General features: G+C 41.3%; 1 protein-coding gene across 1 annotated transcript; it reads left to right on the forward strand.

Annotated features, from left to right (window-relative positions):
• Positions 1-279: 279 nt before the first annotated feature.
• DHRS7 (dehydrogenase/reductase (SDR family) member 7) lies at positions 280-19,098 on the forward strand. Its single transcript, XM_010584189.1, has 8 exons — positions 280-393; positions 2,367-2,493; positions 4,761-4,913; positions 10,993-11,099; positions 12,054-12,293; positions 16,369-16,491; positions 17,931-18,146; positions 18,887-19,098. The coding sequence occupies exons 1-8, from the start codon at positions 280-282 to the stop codon at positions 18,920-18,922; spliced, it is 1,116 nt and encodes a 371-aa protein (XP_010582491.1). The 3' UTR covers positions 18,923-19,098.
• The last annotated feature ends 1,823 nt before the right edge of the window (positions 19,099-20,921 follow it).

Below are 20,921 nucleotides of genomic sequence, written 5' to 3' on the forward strand. Positions count from 1 at the left end.
TGGGGCCCTCCGTGAGGGGAGAGGGGGTGGCGGCGTGTGGGGAGGAGAGGGCTCCCCAGGGACGGGGCTGAAGTCGCCTCAGCTCGGTGGAGCCAACCCACGGCAGCTGCCCCAGGGGTTTGTCCGTAAAAATAACCCCCGAAAGTGTAATTTTCCCGCCCTTATCCAGCGAGGCGTGTGGTGCCCCTCACGCCGATAAAGTAGCTCTCTAAAAGCAGCTTCGCAGCGACAGAGAGCTCCAGCAGATCTGTGGCGAGGGCTGGCTCCTTTGGCCCAAAAATGGTTGTTTTGCGCTGTTTCTGGGCAGATAATCCGGTTCTGGCATCGGCATGTGGAGTAACTGAGGCTGCCTGGGGAGCGCGTGGTTCAGGGCCAGCGTCGAAGGAAGGGTCGGTAAGAAAAGAGGATGCTTGGTGCCTGTGGCCAGGATGAGTTGCTTTGTACTCAGTTTAGCTCCTGTTTCAGTTTGTTTTGACATCTTCAAGCAGACCTTGGTTTCACAGTAGTGCTGAAAGTGTTTACAGTGAAGTAAACATGAATATTAATGTTCGGATTAAATGGGTTTCCTCTTCTGAAGGGCGTAAGGGAACACCACACGATTGCTCTATGTGGCTTTACGCCACTTTTTTGTAAGGTGCTGCTTTCAACGCCTATGGGTACAAAAGTTTAATAAAATGCTGTCAGGGATTTTCAATTCTTGCTCGTGTTGACCTTTCTAATCTGACTGTAATTCTGCCTTCTTCTGGACAAAGATCTTTAAATATCGTAGGTTTTATTTGCTTAGTAGAGACTTTTGATCAGGAAAGCCACAAATCTCTGAATATCCCCCCTCAGCTTAGCCAGCACTGGTGATTTGGGGCTGCTGTGAGCCATGTTGGGCACGGGTGGTTGAAGCAACAGTGGGAAGCTGGTTGCACCTCATCCATTGGAAGAAGCTGATCTGAAAGAAGATGGGACAAGGGACACTAAGCCTGTCCCATCTGTGAAATGAAACTGGATGTAAGGTTGAGATCTGGAGAGAAGACTGTATGGAATGAAGGCAGATCAAGAATGTGTGCCTGGGGGAGAACAGTGGGGTAAAGGTTTGGGCTTGAGACCATGATTCGGTTGGGATGGTGGCACAGGTGAAGGTTGGCATTAGGGAGGGCTTGAGAGAACAGTAGGACAAACTTGTTGAGACGCCTCTATCTTCCGCTTTCAGTAGAAGCTTACTGCTAAAGTGCTAGTCCATGTAATGGACAAGAGAACAGAAAAGCATGCACGAGTAATAAAGCTCTAAGAAATACTGAATTTAAATGTGTGTGAGCAATCTTCTGTAACTCTTTGGATATGCAGCCCAAAGTTTTATAGTAACTCCATCAGGTTGTTCCCTTACTATAAGAAAACTACAAAAAAAGCTTCGTGTGTGGACTTTGCAAAGATCACAGAAAGACTCAGGGCAGAGAAACAAGATAAATCTTGACTAATACAAACAGAATTGAAGCTTTGTCCTGAGGGATCTATGTGCAATGCACATCAAGATGTAGGAGTTCTCAGGTAGACATAGTGTTATTTGAATGTAGCCTTCAGTCTTATTGGAGGTCTGGAAACCTTTTAACTAGTCTCTAAAAGTTCCCATATAAAGAGCAATGTAGTCAGTTTCTGATGTAGTTGTTTCAACATGTGATGTAGGAAGAATCAGGCAGAATTTTGTCAACATTAGCTCCTTTGCTCTGCGAAGAGGTGAGCTGTGTCTTACCCTACCCTGTGCCCCAGCCTCAGTGCTTGTAATTTACTAAAATATGTAGCTGAAATGGTAGCATTTTAAGTGGCATTTTGCTGATAGTTCAGCCATATACATGTGGCATAGTGGTGCCGCAGTGCTGATCCTAACTGTTCAGGTGGGAAAACAGAAGGGACAAACGCTACAAAAGATGTTTCTTTAAATATGTTCTCCTTTTCCTCATCCCGATATTGTGCACATAATGTAGCATGCCTAGGTAAGTAACATGTGGATCCCATGGAAAAAACCCTTGATTTTTATTTAAAGCTGTTATTGGAGCTGTCACTCTTGCAGTTGTTATATTGTGTTATCACTTCTAAAACACTATTATGGATGTCGAAGCTTTTGGAGATAAAAATACGAGAAAGCAGACTGATCTCGTATGTTTCCTTCTCTTGTGCTGTAAACTATAGTTATGAAGAAAGGCCTTAATATAGGTAAGACTGTTTCCATGTCAATGATTCAATTCTATAGGTTTAATTCACTTCTGGATTTTGTCCTTGGCAGGTGCTGGATTGCTTCCCATCTTCTAAATATTTGTGTGGTCGGGAGACAAGGGTTACTGCGTACCTGATGACTTTCCTTATGTGTTGTGTTTCATTAGCTGAACAGCAGTCACTCTAAAAGGTGTGCTTTTCACAGGCAGTATAATATCAAGCTAAGGAGGATCCTTTTACATATGAAAGCCTATGTATCTGAAAGCCTACCTACTCTTAAAGCTGGGAACAATGGTATGATTCTTTAGAGCTGTGGGGAGGATGTTCTGCTTTAAAACTCCCCATACCAAATTTTTTTCATGAATGAAATGACACTAAAACCTTCTGCTACAGGAACTATAAAATTTTGGAAAAAGCCCTAAACAGCTACAAAAGCACTTCTTGGATTATTTGCAGTACTACTTTGTTCAACCTCTCATTTGTTATGCCTTGTAACACAGTAGCTAATGGTTAGTAATAGTATAATCTGCTTTTATTTTTTAATTTGTCATGGTTAATTTTTAAACTTATTTCCAGTATCAACAGGACATTTATTTTAGAGCAAGCTGGTGGTTTGATACTTGTTCTACAGCGGCATTTGAGCTAGGTTTTCCATTATGTTAACTCCCAGTAGCTCAGTGCTTGGTAACTATCAGCACTGGGGAATCAGTGGAAAACTTTCCTTATCTCAGTTAATTATTCTGTTCACAGAACAAGATCCTGAATAACTGCAGTGAAGCTGCCCAGGGCAGGTTGAGAACAGGGAAACTGAGTAGTAGGAGGAAGCGGATTTGTTTTCAGTAGCAAGAGGAGATGAGTGTGGTAAGCAGGGTTGAAAGTGTATCCATGTGTTGTTTTGTTCATGTAGTGTTTGTCTGCACGGGTTTTCTGCCAAAAAAAAATGTAATAGGAGAGATGAACCCCCATGTTTCTTGTGGTTAAATTGGTAATGTACTAGAATAAAACTGTTGGAAGAGCATGTCAGTAATATTTATAGACAGCAGCCATTTGGTATAATGATTAATACAGTGGTTATTCCTACAACTTCAGCAACACCTCTTTCCACCTCCCAAGTTCATAACCTTAGAATACATCTCTGCTTTGGAAAGTGACTGTTGTTGCTGTTGTTACTGTTTTTAAAAGCAAACAACCCCCCCCAAACAACCCCAAACCACCAAAGCTTGGTTTTAGGAGGGATTTTTCTTTGGCTAAAATACAGTCAGCTTAAAAAAAGACAAATAATACTCACTGCCAGTCCCACAAACTCAAGCTGAGCTCCGATATTCAGTCTTGAGTGCTCTCTGCTCTTGTCTGAAGGGTAGAAGGTTTTGGTGCTGATCTCTTCATATGATTTATGTCATTAAGACTCTGAAAGTAGAAATTTGAAGCACAGTGTGGTGTAGAACCAGGAACTGATTACTGAAGTAAGCAGGAAGTAAAAGCAGTCCCAGCCACTGGCTGCAGTGAAAAAGAAGTACTTTTGCTAAATTAAATGAGTGGCTAAGTTTCAGTGAGCTGAAAAATGCTATTCTGGCCTATTTCAGACTGGCTCGGGAACTGCGTTTGGCTCTATTTGAATTATACCATGAAATCTTTCTTGGTTGGCTAGACATTGTTGGAATAATCTTCTGTAAAAACCTGAGAAATAGAAGGAAGAGCTCCTGTCAGCAGTGCTCTGAGTACTTGAGTCAGATTTTCACTAAGACTAATCTTGAAGAACACATAAAAGTGTTAGGCCATGCTACATTCTGGAAGGTGCTCTGATATTGGTGATGATTTTGGATATATGTCTGTAAAGCTAAGCCTTTTCCCAGTACCCAGGTGTATCATGGAGTGGGAATAATTGCAAACAAGAGAAAACAGTCATATAAGCAGAGGAGTAAAAGGAGTGAGATTAAAAAAGCATGCCTGGGCAGGAACTATGAGTACCCGGGAAATTCACACGTGAGCTTTCACGTTGGTAGCTCTGTGTACTGTACTCTGCCAATGCAGGAATTAACCTGCATCAGATTCAAAACAGAGTGGATGAACACCCATTTGGTTTGTTATGATTAGCTGTCTTTGTTCAGAGAATTCCCTTCTGTCGACAATTACTTAGGAACATTTTTGAGGTAGAACATTATTGGGAAAGGTTTGCTTAGGCTTTTGTTTGGATTTGCAATACAGTAACTGTTTCCTGTCATTTCCAAGAATTCTCCCTTTCCTCTGAAGCTCTTTTTGATGAAGTTAGTGGAAACGCTATGTGTGGATGGCTTGCAGAAATGCAATCAAATTTCTTCCATCAGATAGATAATCAGTGTTTATTCAGACTAGCCTTGGAACAAAGTTCAAGCGGCAACAGAACAGCTATGAACAGTTTCACAACTGCACATGACCAAAAAATAAGAAGTCAGGATTTTGTAATAGCCAAAAAAATTGAGCATATTTCTTAAAAACAGTATCAGATTATACCCCTGCAGTGACTTAAATGACTTATCCTAGCATTGGCAATGTGTGAACTATGTTCTTGATTCTTTTGTTAGAAAATGAACTGCGTGGCAAGGTTGTCTGGGTGACAGGAGCTTCCAGTGGAATTGGAGAAGAATTGGCTTACCAGCTATCAAGGATAGGAGCCTTGCTTGCCATCTCAGCAAGAAGAGAGGATGAGCTGGAAAGAGTGAAAAAGAAATGCCTTCGTAAGTACAACTTGCTACTTCAAGGGAGCAGTTGCACTCTTGCTGTGATGGAGTTGCCACAGAAATACTAACCCACATATCACAGGAATAAATTTCGTTATGAAAGTAAACTTTATATATAGCTTCACTGTACATTTGAAGATGGTATTTTCTTTTTGTGACTGAGAAGCCTTTGTATAGACTTGCATTATGAGTTCCTTCATAAGCCAATGTTACCTAAAAATCTCATTATCAGTTGCAAGTGGTCTTGTAAGATACTAGATTAAGAAAAGGAATAAATGCTGTGGAGAATGGAGGAAACAATCTGAGGGGTATCATCCTATTAAGAACCAAACCATGTAGCTGCATGCTACTAAGAAGTCTTCTTCCTTCAGGTTTGTGCATGTTACAGGCAGACTGACAACTGACTTTTCTCTTTGGAAAAGGAATGAATAGAAATGTTCAGAAAAAGTTGTTCTGAGCAAGTGGAAGAAAGAGGATCTCCTGTAGATCAAGAGGAACAAATGTGAAGCGGAATATTCAACTATTCCAGTTATCTTTCATACACCTGCTGAGTCAGTAGTCTGGCTTCATTCCTCCTGTTTTCTGGCTTGACAGCAAGCAGGATAGACAGTTAATTTGTGTTGATAAATAGAAATTTTGAACATGATTAACATGTCTTTTCAGACTATATATCCTCTGTAGCTCAGTATACAGTATTTTATACTAAGTATATTATGACACTGACAGTTCATTCCTGGTAATGTTGACAGAATGTCCACAGTTTACTTGAAATGAGTGCTGGTGAATAAGGAAACATTTGTCTTGGATTAGCACCTAAGCATTTCTAGGAATCTAAAAGTTGCAGTGGGCTGCTATGAAAATCTGTCAAGGAGCTTCAAAAATGCACAACTCCTTATTTCTATTTTCTGATGCTTCAAAAAAGCAGTCGCTTAAATAGATATCTTCAAAAGGAAGCAAGGGACATAAGATGACAGTGTGGTTAAGTGGTAGCCATGGCAAAATTCCAATGGTATATGATGCAATGTTTAGCAGTCAGTAAAACTATGCAACTGTATTTGCGTCTGTGGCTGTTTGTTGTCATTGCAAAACTGATAACACTAGGTAGGCTGGCAGGGGCCATAATGCTGGATGTCCATTTTCAGGCAACACTTGTATGAGAGTGTGATGTGCTAAGGAGTATTCAGAAAGATTATTTCAATTGGCCTGAACCAAGAGTATAGATTTATGTAAGAATTTCTGCCTCTGCCAACTTGAAGTAACCCTGTGAATGTCTTAGCTGTGGTATATACTAGCGTTAAAGTCTTATGTAGCCATGTGTTTTGCAAATATACACTGCTGAACTTTAACTATAGGTCAGATTAGTAGGAATATTGGAAACTCTTCAGGAGTATATTTACTCCATATTTTCTGTTGCCAGCCTTGAAGTAGTGGAAGAGAGTAACTGGGCCCCCTTCCCCTCTTACCCTTCTTTTCTCAAGGCTATATAAACCCAGCTTTCCACCCCTTTCCTTGATAATCATGTGTGCTAGACCACCTAACCATCTTAGTGGCCCTATGCTATGCTATCTCCAGTTTATCAGTATTTGTCTTGAACTAGGGGCATCCAAAATTGGACACAGTACACTAGATGCAGTTGTTAAGTGCAGGCACTTAAAAGTCACTTCCCTCAGTCTGCTCTTCCTAGTGCAGTCCACTAGCATTTGTAATTGCCAGAGCTCATTGCTGACTTATGTTCAACTTGCTATTGTCCTTCCATCAGGACCTCAGCTCTTGTTTGGAGAGCTAGTACATAGCCATTTGGACACTCGCCAGCAGTACTGCATGGCATTATTCTGTCCCAGGTGTGAAATTCTGCATTTGACTTTGTTGAGCTTAATGAGGTTTGTCAGTCCGTTCTTACAGCTTGTTAAGATGCCTCTGAATGGCAGTCCTCCCCTCCAGCATAGCAGCTGTTTGAACTTGATGTTAACTGAAGAACTGCTGAAAACCTATGTTTTGTCCCATCATCTGAGTCATTAATGAAGATATTAAAAGATACTGATCATGGAAGGATACCACTTCTAACTGGCCACCAGTTAGACTTTGAATGGTTGGTTGCTATTCTTCGGGCCCGGTGATCCAGCCTGTTTTTCACTTGCATTGTAATCCACTCATCTAGACCCCTCCTATTTCCCCAATATAGCTTCAAGGATGCTATGGAAGACAATATAGAAAGCTACATAGTCAAGGTAAACAACATCCACTGCTCTCCCCTTGTCCACAGAGCCAGTCATCTCATCACAAAAAGCAATTAAGTTGGTCAAGCAGTATATGTCCATGCTAAATCTATGCTGGCTTTTCCCAGTCACTTTCTTGTCCTTCATGTACTTGGAAATTGCTTTCAGGAGAAATTGCCACATAATTTTCCCAAGGACTGAGGTTAGGCTGTGTGGCATTTGGTTTTCTCCAGTCACTGTGGAGCTACTCCACTTAACCAAGTACCTTCCAAAGATGAGTGCCATTGGTCAGCTCTTGTAAATCTTGGATGTATATATTGCCCTGCTTAAATGTGGAGTTTGTCCCTAACTTGGTCTTCCTCTGATGTTGGTAGTATTTCTTTCCCCCTAGAGTCTAGCCTCAGGAGTGCGGGAGACCTGAGAGGAGATCTTGCCAGTGAAGACTAAGGCAAAGAAGGCAATGAGTACCTCATGTTTTTCTGTGCGCTTCGTCACTTCGTCGCCATCCCTATTCAGCAGTGAGCTCACTCTGTCTTTGGTCTTCCTTTTGTTGGTGCTGTACCTGTGAAGCCCTTGTTGCCTTTCACATTCCTCACCAGTTTCAAATCCATCTGAGCGTTGATCTTCCTGATTCCATCCCTGCATGCTTGGGCAGTGGGTCCACGTGCTTCCTGGGTAGCTTGTTTTGCATGTTTTGTTTTTGTAATTGAGTTCAAGACTATTCTGTGAGGTTTGAGTAGCGTGGCATGGATTAAGATTGAGCTGCAACATGTAATAGCAGCTTGAATTTGACTGACTTATATGGCATAATTGGAACTAATAGGCTTTAACATGCCAGGTGTAGATGCTATACACAGCAGCAACTTAACTAGATAATTTTCATATTAATGTCAGAAGCAAGCACACTTATCTTGCTCAAAATTCAGAGACACCACCCTATGATACACGTTTATGCATTCTACACTGCTTAAAGGCTGAAGGAGAGAGAGAGAAGGAAAGTACTATAAAAGCTATGATAATACCTGTTGAGTCATGCATATGCCAACTCAACATTTCTCTGCAGGAGGGAGGGAAAGCAACTTGTATAACTTGCATGGTTCCTGCAAGTGGCTTCTGTATTTCCTCCAGCCACTCTCTGAAACATGAGTTGAATTTCACCAGTAATTTTGGAGGCTGTTTCTCTCAAAAGCCCTAAAGAGGAAAAAAAAAAAAAAAAAAAGTAGATGGGGGGGGGTTTCTTGGTTTGACAAAGCTCAAACATGATTGAAATATAGATAGGCCAAATGAATGGCAGGCAATCTATAAATTATAGAATTAGATAGTAACTGAGGTTGGAATGGACCTCAGGAGGTCATGTTGTTCAGCCTCTGCTAAAAGCTCATGTTCTGTTAAAGGACATTATACAAGATAGAAATAAAAGAGAAGAAGAAGTGGTGAAGAGCTGGGAAATAAAGGATCTATGCTGAGTAATAGCACTTACTGTGTTATGAGAAACTGCTATCTTGGATTAACATGTATTGAAGAGAATTGTTGATCTGAAATCCTCTAAGTGATGGTAGGGGAAGGAGGTGTACACCTGGTGTCATAACAAAATACTATTCTAAGTCAGCATTACTTATGCTGCTGTCTTTCAAAAAACAAGTTGGCTTTGGGTGACTGTAACCATGTTTTAGTTAAAAAGTAGCTAGAACTTAATGAACCATCAACAGGGAAGAGGCAGCCCATGATTGCTTGATAGGAAACTGTCAGTCAGGAGACCTGCTGCTTGGTGGTTGGACAGTTTGATCCCAACCAGAAGCCATGTAGTTGTAAAGCTGCTATGTAAGGAGACTTTAAAGGACCTCCAGAAAATACCATGCACTAGAAGTGCACAGTTTCACAGCTGTGTGAAAGTGGCCTTTGTTCTGGGTAGACTGAGCTCTGAGTGCTCAGTTTCAGATACATTGCATCTGAAAGCTGGTGGCCATGTGCAGTTCAGTTTGCAGCTGGAGACGCTTCACTAAAGGATGTTAACTAATGTATGTTAGCATTTGTGTAAAACAATGAACTCTAAAGTAAGGTCTCCCACTTGGGAGCAAGTGTTTTTCTGGGTTATCATAATTGTTCCCTTAAAAACATCAGTTTGGTAGTAGGCAAAAAAGGAAGTGGAATATTAGGTGTTACTGGTAAAAGGAATGGAGAACATCATTCTGACAGTGCATAAACTGGAACATGTACATGTACATGCCTTCAATACCATGCACAGTTCCGGTCATCTGCCAGAAAAACAGTGGAAGTGGACAGTAGAAGTTTAGAAAAAGGGTAACAAGAATGTTTGAAGTTTTCTAAAAGCTGTATGTGAGGAGTGACTAGAGCAAGGATTCCTCACCGTAGAAAAGAAGTAAGGAAGCTGGTAGAGATGTATGGTCTGAATGCTTTGTGGGGTGAAAATCAGACTGGACTATCAGTTGCTCCAAAATAAGAGCTAAGCTTCTGGTTTGCTACTTCCTGAAGTCAGAAGTTTCTTACATCATATAAAAGAGCACTTCCTTATCAGCAGTCTGTGTCTCTTCCTCTGCTTTTTTCTTTTCCCTGCTGTGTAGCTTTCTTGGCTGGGTTGACTGTGTGGTCTTGTTAATCCACAGCAGAAACACTCCACATCCCAGTAGGTTTCAGCTGTGCAAATCTCCTTGAGAAGGGAGCATGAGCTAGATGTGTGTCTCCAAGAGGGTAGTTTAAACTACATGGCTTTTACTACTGTGTTTCTGGAAGAAATGGAGGGGAAAATGCACATGGAGGGAGCAATAAATGGAAATACTGGTAGCTTTAAACCAGACAGATGGGTTTATTTTAACCAGTAGCCTAAATGCTAGTGACCTTTGGACTAAGGCAACTTATGGTTTTAAGTAACCTCCTTATTTGTACATCACTGTGAAGACAGTTCAACCTTACCTGTATATGCAAAAAGTAGTAAATAAAAATTCAGAGCCTTAGGCCCTCCAAAGAGCGCAGCTGGTTAAAGGGGAGCAGGTACACTTAGTTGTGGCTAGGAATCAATGTAGAAACAAAAATAGCACTATCAAACTAATATAAATAAAGTAAAGAAATCATGTTATATGTAGTTAAAAAAACCTGGAAAGATTAACATTGAAGATTTTATTTTTGTGATTCATCTGCCCCAAAACCCCAGGGTAACAAGTCACTGCTCACAAAATACTTTCTATGGAAAAGGTCAGTTGTTCTGAAGAGGCAGTGGTAGAAACACTCAACATGAAGGCTTGAACTTGATGACAGCTGACTTTTATTTCAGGAAATGGATATATTAAAAGCTGTCAGTTAAACAAAAACCTCCTTCTACCCCCTCCAATAATCCAGCTTCTCTAGACTTTGCCTCATAGCTACTCATGTATATATGTTCTGTTTTGGGTCTAAATTGTACTAGTCCTACTGTCAGGAATAAACATGCTTGACCAGTTAACATACAAGCAAAGTGTCAAGGCTGCCAATATGCCATGCTTCTGAATGACTCAGTGAAAAGTTTCAACATCAGATAATCCTGTTGCATGTTACTCCCAACTATAGCAATTTATTTGGAGAAGTGAATTGTCTATGTTGTGCTGCACAAGCCTGTTTATTAAAGTCAGGCTTTTCACAAGCAAAAACATAATGATGAGGAAAGAAAGACTTGGTAGGAACAGATTAAAAATGGATTCTATGAGGAGATGAAAATGAAAAAAAGCAAGCATTTTATTTCCAACTTAATGTTATGGTTTCTTCATGTCTTTTTAGTGAAAATGTGGTGTTTAAAAGCAGATTACTTTTCCCTTGATTGTTATGTCAGCAATCTTATTGGTTCCCATTCACATTATGGTTGTTTTTAGAGATTAGCAACTTGAGTGACAAAGATATCCTTGTTCTGCGCCTTGACTTGACTGACAGAAGCTCTCATGAAGCTGCAACCAACAGTGTTCTTAAGCATTTTGGCAAGGTAAGGTGTGCTTCAGGGGTTAAACTTCTTTTTCTTCTCTATCTCCTATCCCTGCATGTATGTTTGTATTTCACTTTTCTATCGTGTGGTAAATTCATCAGTGTCTACATCTTTCTTCAGTTTCAATATTAAACTTGACCAAAAGTACCTGAATTTTCATCCCTTCTGTTGCTTGCTCCTGGGTTTCAGCAGGCTTTACAGAGATGCAGCAATGAACAAATAATCAGTGGTCATTACCAAGAACTAAAAATTCCCTTCCTTGATGTCACTGAATTTCTGCACCAACTGAAACAATCTTCAGCTGTATATTTAGGGCTTAAAATTGTGTATGAAAGTCAGAACCTTTATTTTGCATGTAATGAGTTCAGAGCCATATGGGACAAAACTGGACACCAGTTGTTTTTCTTGTTTTGTGCGGTTTTCTAGATTGCTAGTCCAGAGTATGGAGTTAAGAAAACAGCAGTCAGGTGTAACTAATGTTAAGTACAAGCTAGGCCTTTAGTCCATTGGTATTTTGTTTTCACAGTGAAATTATTGATAACAGATTTGTTTCTTCTGTTCTTTAGTTGTTTTCTGGTTTTGCACAAAATGTATTTTCAGAGGTCACCTTGCAGGACCTGAGCATTAAGTATTATTTGCTACAGTGCAGTAGGGTTAAAAAACGTTGTGTGGAAAACAACTTTCCAGCTGCCAGTGTTCCTGTACTAGGAGTTAACCTTGTTTGGCATCAGATGCTGTAATCCTGTTCTGTTGACCCAGCTCAAAATTAGCCAGCCCTCAATTCAAGGGGAAAGTCTAGTGGGTGAGAGCAACTACTGGAGCTTCTTCAGCAGTTCATACATCTTAATTGTGTATGGCAGAGACAACAGTAGAGGGAGGAAATAGTCACTTAACAATTGCCTGAGGAAGTGCCAATGTATGTGTTATATGAATTTATCATGTATCTTTCCTGAGATTGATGTTTTGGTCAACAATGGTGGACGTTCCCAACGCTCTCTGTTTGTGGATACAAACCTGGATGTCTACAGTGCCATAATGGAACTCAACTACCTAGGTACAATCTCTTTAACAAAACATGTCCTGAATCACATGATACAAAGGAAAAAAGGAAAGATTGTTACTGTGAGCAGTGTGATGGGTATCATGGGAGCTCCTCTTGCCTCTGGGTACTGTGCCAGCAAGCATGCTCTGCAGGTAAGCTAAATTTCTGATATTAATTAAGTCTTGTTGTGTAGTAGACCAGCATCAGTTAGTACTGTAGCAGAGGACTTCATTTTGTGCAGAAAACACAAGTCTCGCCTGAAGTTGCACACAGCATATGTATCTTTCTCAGGTTTTGAAAGTCCTTTAGAATGAATTTGCTCTGAAATGTGAAATATTTCAGCTCCCAGTGTAGATTTATTTTCCTGACTAAAATTCAAATGTCATCTTAGTTGGTCCTAACCACTACGTAGTTAAATTCCCATGTGAAACACAAGACCTTAGCTGCTGGCCTTCATCTGAAAGAATACCTAAATCAGAGGATTATTCTGTTGCATATAGAAGCCCTAATGTTCTCATCTTCATTCAGTTAGGGAGGAAATGTCACTGGTGAGAGTTTTAAGACTACAGGAAATCTTTAGGACAGTAAAGTGAGAGCAGTGAGTGGTAAAGCAGACTACTTGGAGAAATGAGAATTCCTGATCTAGCTGGGAACATCTGAACAAATCTTCCCAACAGTTCTGAATCTTGCTGTGGTGTGAAGAACTGGCAGCTCATAGTGTCTTAGGGAGTTATCTTCTGCATAACGCTTAACTTTCAATATTGCTTGGAAAGAGTTTTTGAAAGTAGTCTTACTTGTGTAGAAAAACATAAAAGAGCTCAGAAAAGTATCTGGGGTAAAAAGAAAGCCTGTATCATTGAGGAATAATTTGTTTAACTAGTAAATTTATTTAGACATATTTGTCTTTCACCACTGTTTGACTTCCTGCTAATGTACATTTTGCTCTCAGTAAAATAAACTTCAGCTGTGCTCAGTGCTGATTTAAAAAACTGGCACCTTCCTACTCCCTGCTGGATTTAAGCACATAAACAGAGTAAATAATTCTGTTTAAGCTATGGGATCAGTGTCTTTTTGACAATTTGACTAACAACAACAAAAATGCAACAAGCAGCTGACACTGCAAAGCTGCTATACACTTGAAAGAATGAAGATGTAGAAGACGGTAACAGGCCTCTGCTAATAAAAAGTTTTCAGTTGGTGATGGGGAGAGATCTGCAGCTCTTCATTTGAGTGGCAGCAATGAAATTGCCTATTAGAGGCTCCTTTATTAAGTGTTCTTTCAGTTGAGTTATCTTTTGGGTGTGGTGCAGTTGGTCTAAGCATGGCTAATTAGTTACAGAGCATAAGGAATTCACGTGTTGCTTTAAAAATTCAGAACTCTGAATCTCATGTTAAGATCAAGAACACGGAAGAAGCTTTAAAGAGATAGTTTACTAAAATTTCTGGATTAATTAAAAATAAGCTAACTGAACTGCTTATATCTTTGTTAGCTTCTACCTCTGCTCAATAACCAGGCCAGACTCCAAACCTCCTTTCTTGTTTCTTTCACAGTAACTCTGCAAATAGTAATTGCAGATGTTAAAACAAGATTTGCAATATAGATTTTGAAAAGACTCTGTCTGAGAGTCTCTTATCAGTCTGGAGTTATGGCTAGATGTGGGCATGAAACCCCCCAAAACTAGAAAAGCTTTTTTGAAATGTCAAACTTACCAGCACAGTTCAGGTAAAGGAAGTCTGTAGGAATGGCAGTCCTCTTCAGATAGCCCAGTAGCCCATCTCTGACAATGACCAAGAAGAAATAGCTAGAGAGAGGGTAAGGGAAAAATGAGATGAAGCATAAAGTGGTGCTTTTCCTGTTGTGTTTTCCCAGTGTGTATTGACCTGTATTCTAAGACCTTGAAATGAAGGTTGCATATTGGCCACCAGTTATTAAATATGTGAGCCTATCTGACTTGAATTTATTACGTTTGCTTTTTTTTTTTTTTAAATTCATGCCTCGGAGTCTACCACAGCTGAGACAGTTCATGCTGCAATCTTAATTAGGCCTTTTTTTAAAGAAGTCCCTCCTTTTGTTCTGAGTATGTGTTTTGGTTTGGGTTTGTTGTTGTTGTTGGGGCGCCTTTTTTTTTTTTTACATTTCTTTTAAATGGCAGTTGGAGGAGGAAGGAAGGAAGGAATTCTGCTAAGAATTAAAATTTGTTCTTGAAACAATCACACTTTGATTCATGCCAACTGGAATTCTTCATAACAACGTTCTACTGATGAAATTACCCTTCATTTCAGTTCTGGGAGTGCTGTAAGAGCATGAGTCAAGTCCATGGGAGTCTGCATCTGACTGATGCAGTTACTCTCCTACTGTGAGGCTCATGGAAATCATGTGCCATTCATCTAGTTGTAATTCATATAACCGGTGGCATTTGGAGTGGATCGGAAATGGTGGCCTTCAAAATGTTCCTTAATCAGGAACTTGTCTAATAAACACATGTACTGCACTGAGCAGCAATCGCTATTCTCTTTATGCAGTCTCTGGTCATTAGGGGAATTTCTAAATGTTTCTGTCATAGTAGAAGTCAGTTCAGCCTTGCCTTCTTCAGCATCTTCTAGGATTTGGTCACTAAGCTGGAAAGGCCCAGAGATGGCTTAAAGCAGTTCCTGTTCCAGACCCCGTGTCTCCATGTCAGAGCTGGCTTCAGTCTGGGCTTGCAGGAGATGCTCAGATTCTTCCTCTTGCACTTGAGTTTCTTACTGCTCCCAAATCTGGGTCTGCGCCTGCCTGAATTTAAAGAAAAGAGAGCACTTTCTTTTCTTACTTAGGAATTTTAAGCTTCTCTTCTGGGAGGAAGTGGAAGAATTTCATACCACCTACCTTTGGATATCTAAGATAAGTGCTGGAATTAGAGAACCTGTATATACAGTAGATAGAGCCTCCAGAGGGGACTGAGAGTGAGATTCTGGTCTTCAGGAGGTTCTGCTGAGTGTATATTGGCCAGGATTTCAGCTGAGTAAGTGTCCTGGCCATCCTGTGTTCCTGGTGAAGACTACGCCTCTTCCATGGTGTAAAAGCTTGGAACTGCAGTACAAAGGAAGGAGGGACCACACAAACCCCTTGAAATGGAGGGGCATAGCAGAATGGCCACAGAGCAGAAACAGGAACTTGCTGTGATTTCTGGCTACAGGCATTTCATGTTTACAGCCTGTGCAACCCATTAATGAAATAGCATGAAGTTGACAGTGCTACTCCAACAGCACTCTGAAAAAAGCTTCAGCAGCCCTATGCTTGGCTACTGTGTGGACAGGATCTCCAAAGATAACATAAGCTCACTGGGCCAGTGCTCAGCTTTTGGTATCTTGCAACTTGCTCAGGTCAGCAAGGCTCCTTTTGTAATAATACTTGGAGAGAAGCAGCAATCTGAGTGGAGTGTGCCAGAGCTGGTGCTCTCTGCAGGAAGGTGTCTGAAGTAGCCTACAGAGGTGGCTACTGCCATGTGCCTCTGTGGCTACTCAGGACTGTGGGCAGGTGCCCATTTATAGGTAGAACTTGGATCCCAGAAGCCTACCAGCATTTGAGCGGGTGTAGGTGCTTTGTCACAAGTGACCGAGCAATGTTTCTGGCTTCCTTTTTATCATAGACACCCACCCTTCCACCTCCTTGACTCTTGGAAGTACATCTTGAGCTTGTCTCCTTCAGGCAAAATGGGAGTCAATTCTGTTCCTCACCATCCCAAACTGCCAGGCAGTGATAAGGGAGTGTGGGCTGGGAGAGCTCTTGCTTAGTCCTGCTCATGCAGTTCAGTGTTGATGGAATAACTCACGACTGCCCAAAGAAGGGAAGATGGCTGCATAGGCTACAAAGAGCAAGTCACCTGCAAAAGACAATTTCCACAATATTGGAGTTCTTATGATTGGTGGCACTTCCACTACCAAAACAGTGAGGCTCATGCTCAGTACAGGGACAGCAGAATCTGGCTGTAGTTTAGAGAAATTACTGTGGTTTTGAGATGTCAAGAATAGATTCCTCAGTGATTTATATATTAATGTCTATAATTGCAGATAAAATGTTAAATTAGCCATTAACCATGAAAAGTCAAAGAAAGTAGTAGGAATTGCTTTTAGTGGAATACTGTTATCTTTACAACATACAATTAGTATGAAGATACGTAGTCAGTTAAACCTTGCTACATGCAGAAACATGGCAAAGAAAGCTTACATTATAGTCTTTTCTTCTAGGGTTTTTTTAATTCTCTTCGGACTGAGCTGACTGACTACCCTGAGATAAGTATTATCAACATATGCCCAGGACCTGTACAGTCCAAGATTATACAAAATGTCTTTACAGAGAATCTTGCAAAGGTAAGGACTCAGTTCTGGTGTGATTTTTTTTTTTTCTTTTCTTTTTCTCCTCCTAGCAAACACTAACATCTTCTTACTAAGAAATGCTTTGATTGGTGCAGAACTATGTATAGGCTTGTAATTCTTTGTGGTATCAAGTCTGTATCAAATGAAAATAAAGTTTGATAATTGTTATGTCTTCTCTCTTCCAACACATACAATCCAAGTCTAGTAAAATTTACTGTACAGCCACCCTGCTGCAGTTTTGGGGGAAAGGCCAGGATTTTCTGGATACTATTCTGCATGCAGAATACTATCCTTTCTGCACAGGTAGCTTTTTGTTTGTCCTCGTCACGATGTTCCCTGTTTGGTTGACGCTGTTGTTGGCAAAGCCACTAGAGTCAGCTGATGCAAGGCCCGCATTCTTTTCCTGTTAGTGATTGTTCAAGGAGAAAAAGCAAAACCTTCCAACTGCACAATGGCTTTTAGTAAAGGCTGTCTAACAAAGTAGCTGGCAAAAAATTGCTGCTATGATACATCAAAATGTAATCTATCCTAAATTCAATCAATTTAAAGCTCGGGATAACCTACCGATGGGTGGGGGTGGAGAATCTCCTGTTGTTGAATTGAGTTCTGAAAGGATTTTTGGCTTGCAAAACTTCATACTTTTGTGAAAGAAAAGATGTACTTTCTGAGCAATCTGGAAAGCATGCAAAACAAATTCCTCAGATTTCAGCATGGCAAAAGTCCTAGGAGGAAGATTGAATCTAGACCAGAATTGCTTTTGCTCTGTGAAATAGAACAGATTGATAGAGCAATCTGTTATTGCTGGAGTGAAATGTATATAAATTCACAGGGCTGTGGCTTACATTCACTAAGTGATACAAGTGGACAAGATTTCAAGTAAGACATCCCTGCCACTGAAGAAGCCTCTGGCTTTTCTCTTGTTTGAGATGACTGCCCACAGAGCAGGGCTGGCAGGAATATTTAAGTTAATGGTGAACGTGGCCTCATCTACTAACTTGGTTACTGAGGAACTTGTAGCATGTAATGGGGTAGGCAGCTGGGAACAGGAATGTTCCCCTTTCTCGGAGCCCTCAGCTGCAGAGTGGGTCACCTGTTCTGACAGATCTACTTCACGATAAAGCAGAAGCCATGCTGAAGCAGGACAGAGTTTGGAGATCCACTTTTTTAACCTTTGACCCATCAGTCAAGGCATTAATTAAAAGGGTGCTTTATTTAAGCATGTGTGCTAAAGGAAGGTGGGAACTGTTCCTACACTGAAAACTAGAGGATAGTGAGCCCCAGCTGCTGCTGTACTGGCTGGGTTGTTCTACTTGTACACAGTGCAGGAACCAGGAGGAGTATGTCTGTTGCACAGAGCCTGGCCGTTTCTCTCCCTCTGTCGCTCACAAACAGAAATCCAGTTCTAATCCCTCCTCGCTTGCTCTCCCTTCCAGTCCATAGAGAACAGCGGTGATCAGTCCCACAAGATGCCAACTGACCGCTGTGTCCGGCTCACCCTGGTGAGCACAGCCAACGACCTGAAGGAGGCTTGGATCAGCGACCACCCCTATCTGGCTGTTTGCTACCTCTGGCAGTATGCACCCACTTGGGCTTGGTGGCTGATGAACAGAATGGGCAAGAGGAGGATACAGAACTTCAAGAGCGGAGTGGTAAGTTTATTCCTCTCTCCTCTGCTTGTTTGCTTGCTTTTTTTACTCTGCTGACAGACTCTTTAGCCATGGGAATGTTGGGATTGCATTTTGGATCTGTTTCTTTTTTCCTCTCCTCACTTCCCTAGCAGCTGATGCCAGGCCAGACTCCATTGCTGCATGCCTGGTAGTCTAGAATTACTGCAGTGTGGCCACATCACAGAACAGTGAAGTCAGGGTGTCTTGTAGTGCCAAAGGTCTTGCTCTGATCTTCGTCACGCGGGCTGCACGTTCAGATCTCACCATTAACGCAGAGCTGAGCTAGAAGTCGCTCGCATAAATTACTTAATGCAACTTTGAATTAAGACTGTTGAAAATCTCTCCCTTGGTTGTGTCTAGTTTTTATATCAGGCACATAATCTGAGCTCCTCCTAGGAGTACTTTAAGCAATACTGCTGTCTGTCAGGGCTCTTCACTCACACTTACATCCCCGAAGACAGCTGTGCGGTGCTGTTCTTGCAATACTGCTTGGCAGGTGGTATTTTTCCTATTGTGTTTTTGTTGAACCTGGTACAAAAACCCCATGTCAAAGTACTCCAAAAGCAGGAAATGCAAAAATAAGTGTGGTACATGCAACTTAAAACTTCCTACTTCCACACTGTAACTGCCCACTGTCACAGGCTGTTTCAAGCAAAATAACAGTGTGGGTGAAGGGCTTCAATAAGGGGGGGAAATACTGATTTAATGTACTCTCACTCCAGGATGCTGATGCCTCTTACTCAAGAAAGAAGAAATAAGGACAAATGTGTACAAAATCCTGCTTGTGCTAAGGCTGAGAAACTTTTTTCATACTGTGTGGCTGCAAACAAAAGCTGTTTTTTATCTGTTGTACCTTTGTCATCATGTAACTTCACAAATCTATCGAGAGGTATACACACTTGACTAAATAAAAATCTCTTTCTAAACATACCTGTTTCATGTCAAACACCCATAGACTGAATTTTTAAGCTTAGAAGAATTGAGACAGAAGAGGGTCAGGCAGCATTCTGTTGTTTTTCTGCTGCTATGGCAGTAGTAAATACTTGGTGAGCAGGCTAAGTAAGAATTGTATACCCACAGGATCCTGTTTCTCTCACTCTCCTTCCTAATGGATGTTGGAACAAAAAACCCCCAACCCCACAAGTAGTAGAAGCTTGCGATGTAAAGGGTAAGGATGGATAGTTTGCATTTGTGAAGTGCTCCTTTGGGAAAAGGAGATTATATTTCATCTTTGGTGTACAGGTGGCCTGAAAGCAAAATGTATATATGTAGGGCTAAATCCCTGATGGTGTGGCACATTTAGAAGCGCTTAATCTTTAGGTCTCTTAGCACCACTGCAGAGTCTGCAGTCCTCAGTCTTCTGCTTGTTCTGTGAAGTCTGAGGATCAGGCAGTGTATAGAGAAGCAGCAGAGAAGGGCAAGAGTGATGGTATAATTGTAACCCCTGTCGCAGGTGGTACTCAGCCTTGCTCTGAACCTGGCACATGTTAAATTTATAGAGCATCAGGGAGCAAGGAGCAGGGGAAGGTCTGGTAGCAGAACAGCCTCTAGCTGCAAGAGGGGGCATGGTATTAATGAGAAATCCTTTTCACAGCAGATTGCTTACAGCCAAGACACCAGTGCTAGTGTCAGAGCTGAATTAGGGCAGACATTGCATTATAGGTAATTTAAGCATGAAATAGAAGCCGAGGTCGCAGCTCGGTCAGAAACAGGCTCTTCCATACAAAGCAGAGGCCAATCTCAACAGTACAGGTGGTGCACTGGACAGCAACAGCTGTGAGGAACTGAGGGCTGTACTTTTTAATTACCATCCCATTGCCACCCAATTCAGCTGTTAGCTAGAAGCACCTCTGTAGTGGTAACTCACCTGTACTTACAAGCTTGGTGACCTTCCAGCTGCCAAAGTCCTCAGAAATGTTTGGATGTACTTCAGGCCACACACTATCCAGGTAAGAAAAATTCTTATATCATCTTACATCATAAAAGAGTAACAACCCATTTATAAATTATTGAAACTTCCCAGCCATGGCTGATTCTTTGCGAAGAGTGAAGTTTTTAACATGGCACATGGCATTTAACAAAGATGGAAACTACTGTCTAGGGGAAAAAAAAAAAAAAAAGACTAGTCAAATGACAAGTGTCTCCTCTCATGCTGTCCTGGAAGAACGGAAGGTTCATTTCACTTGCTAACGCATCAGTTCCCATACTGCGGTTTGTGAAACGTGCTAAAGAGGCAGCAATAAGTCTGCATGACAAAATGCAGCAACTCGTAATACAACACATGTGCAGATGATGTTCACAGGATGCTTTAGCTTCCATCCTCTAATCCACAGAAGATTTGGCAGTATTGTACACAGCAGAAGGCTTGCTCTCAGTTTACACACAGGTGTCTCTGCTTTTTCTCTACCAAAAAGTGTAAGCCTTTGCTCAAAGAGGAGTTCACTGCTCTTGCTTGAGCTAAGGACAGTTGCTGCTAGACGTGTAAATGCGGACCCACTTTCATGGCAGCATGAGAAGGAACAGCATGGAAGGAGTCACAGTAGCAATGACAAGGACCAGGTGGTGATGAAATTGCCTCTTGCAGAGAGGAAGCTGATGTTCAAGAAAAATGGCAAAAGCAGAAGTTTTCCAAAAAGGACAAAGCATTTGCCATTTGAAAACTTCATTTCCCTAATGCCTTGTTGCATTAAACCAATTCCTGTATGGTACATGAATGGGACAGAGGCAGTCTCCAGGACTTAATATCTGGTAAATGCT

The sequence above is a fragment of the Haliaeetus leucocephalus genome, unplaced genomic scaffold, assembly GCF_000737465.1.
Source record: "Haliaeetus leucocephalus isolate CR32 unplaced genomic scaffold, Haliaeetus_leucocephalus-4.0 Scaffold944, whole genome shotgun sequence".
Lineage (NCBI taxonomy): Eukaryota > Metazoa > Chordata > Aves > Accipitriformes > Accipitridae > Haliaeetus > Haliaeetus leucocephalus.

Bases quoted from the DNA above. Each gene is read 5' to 3' on its own strand.
- DHRS7 (XM_010584189.1), top strand. From the start codon at position 280: ATGGTTGTTTTGCGCTGTTTCTGGGCAGATAATCCGGTTCTGGCATCG. The intron at 12,294-16,368 runs GTAAGCTAAATT...CTTTTCTTCTAG, and splicing joins CCAGCAAGCATGCTCTGCAG to GGTTTTTTTAATTCTCTTCG. The intron at 18,147-18,886 runs GTAAGTTTATTC...CTCTCACTCCAG, and splicing joins AGAACTTCAAGAGCGGAGTG to GATGCTGATGCCTCTTACTC.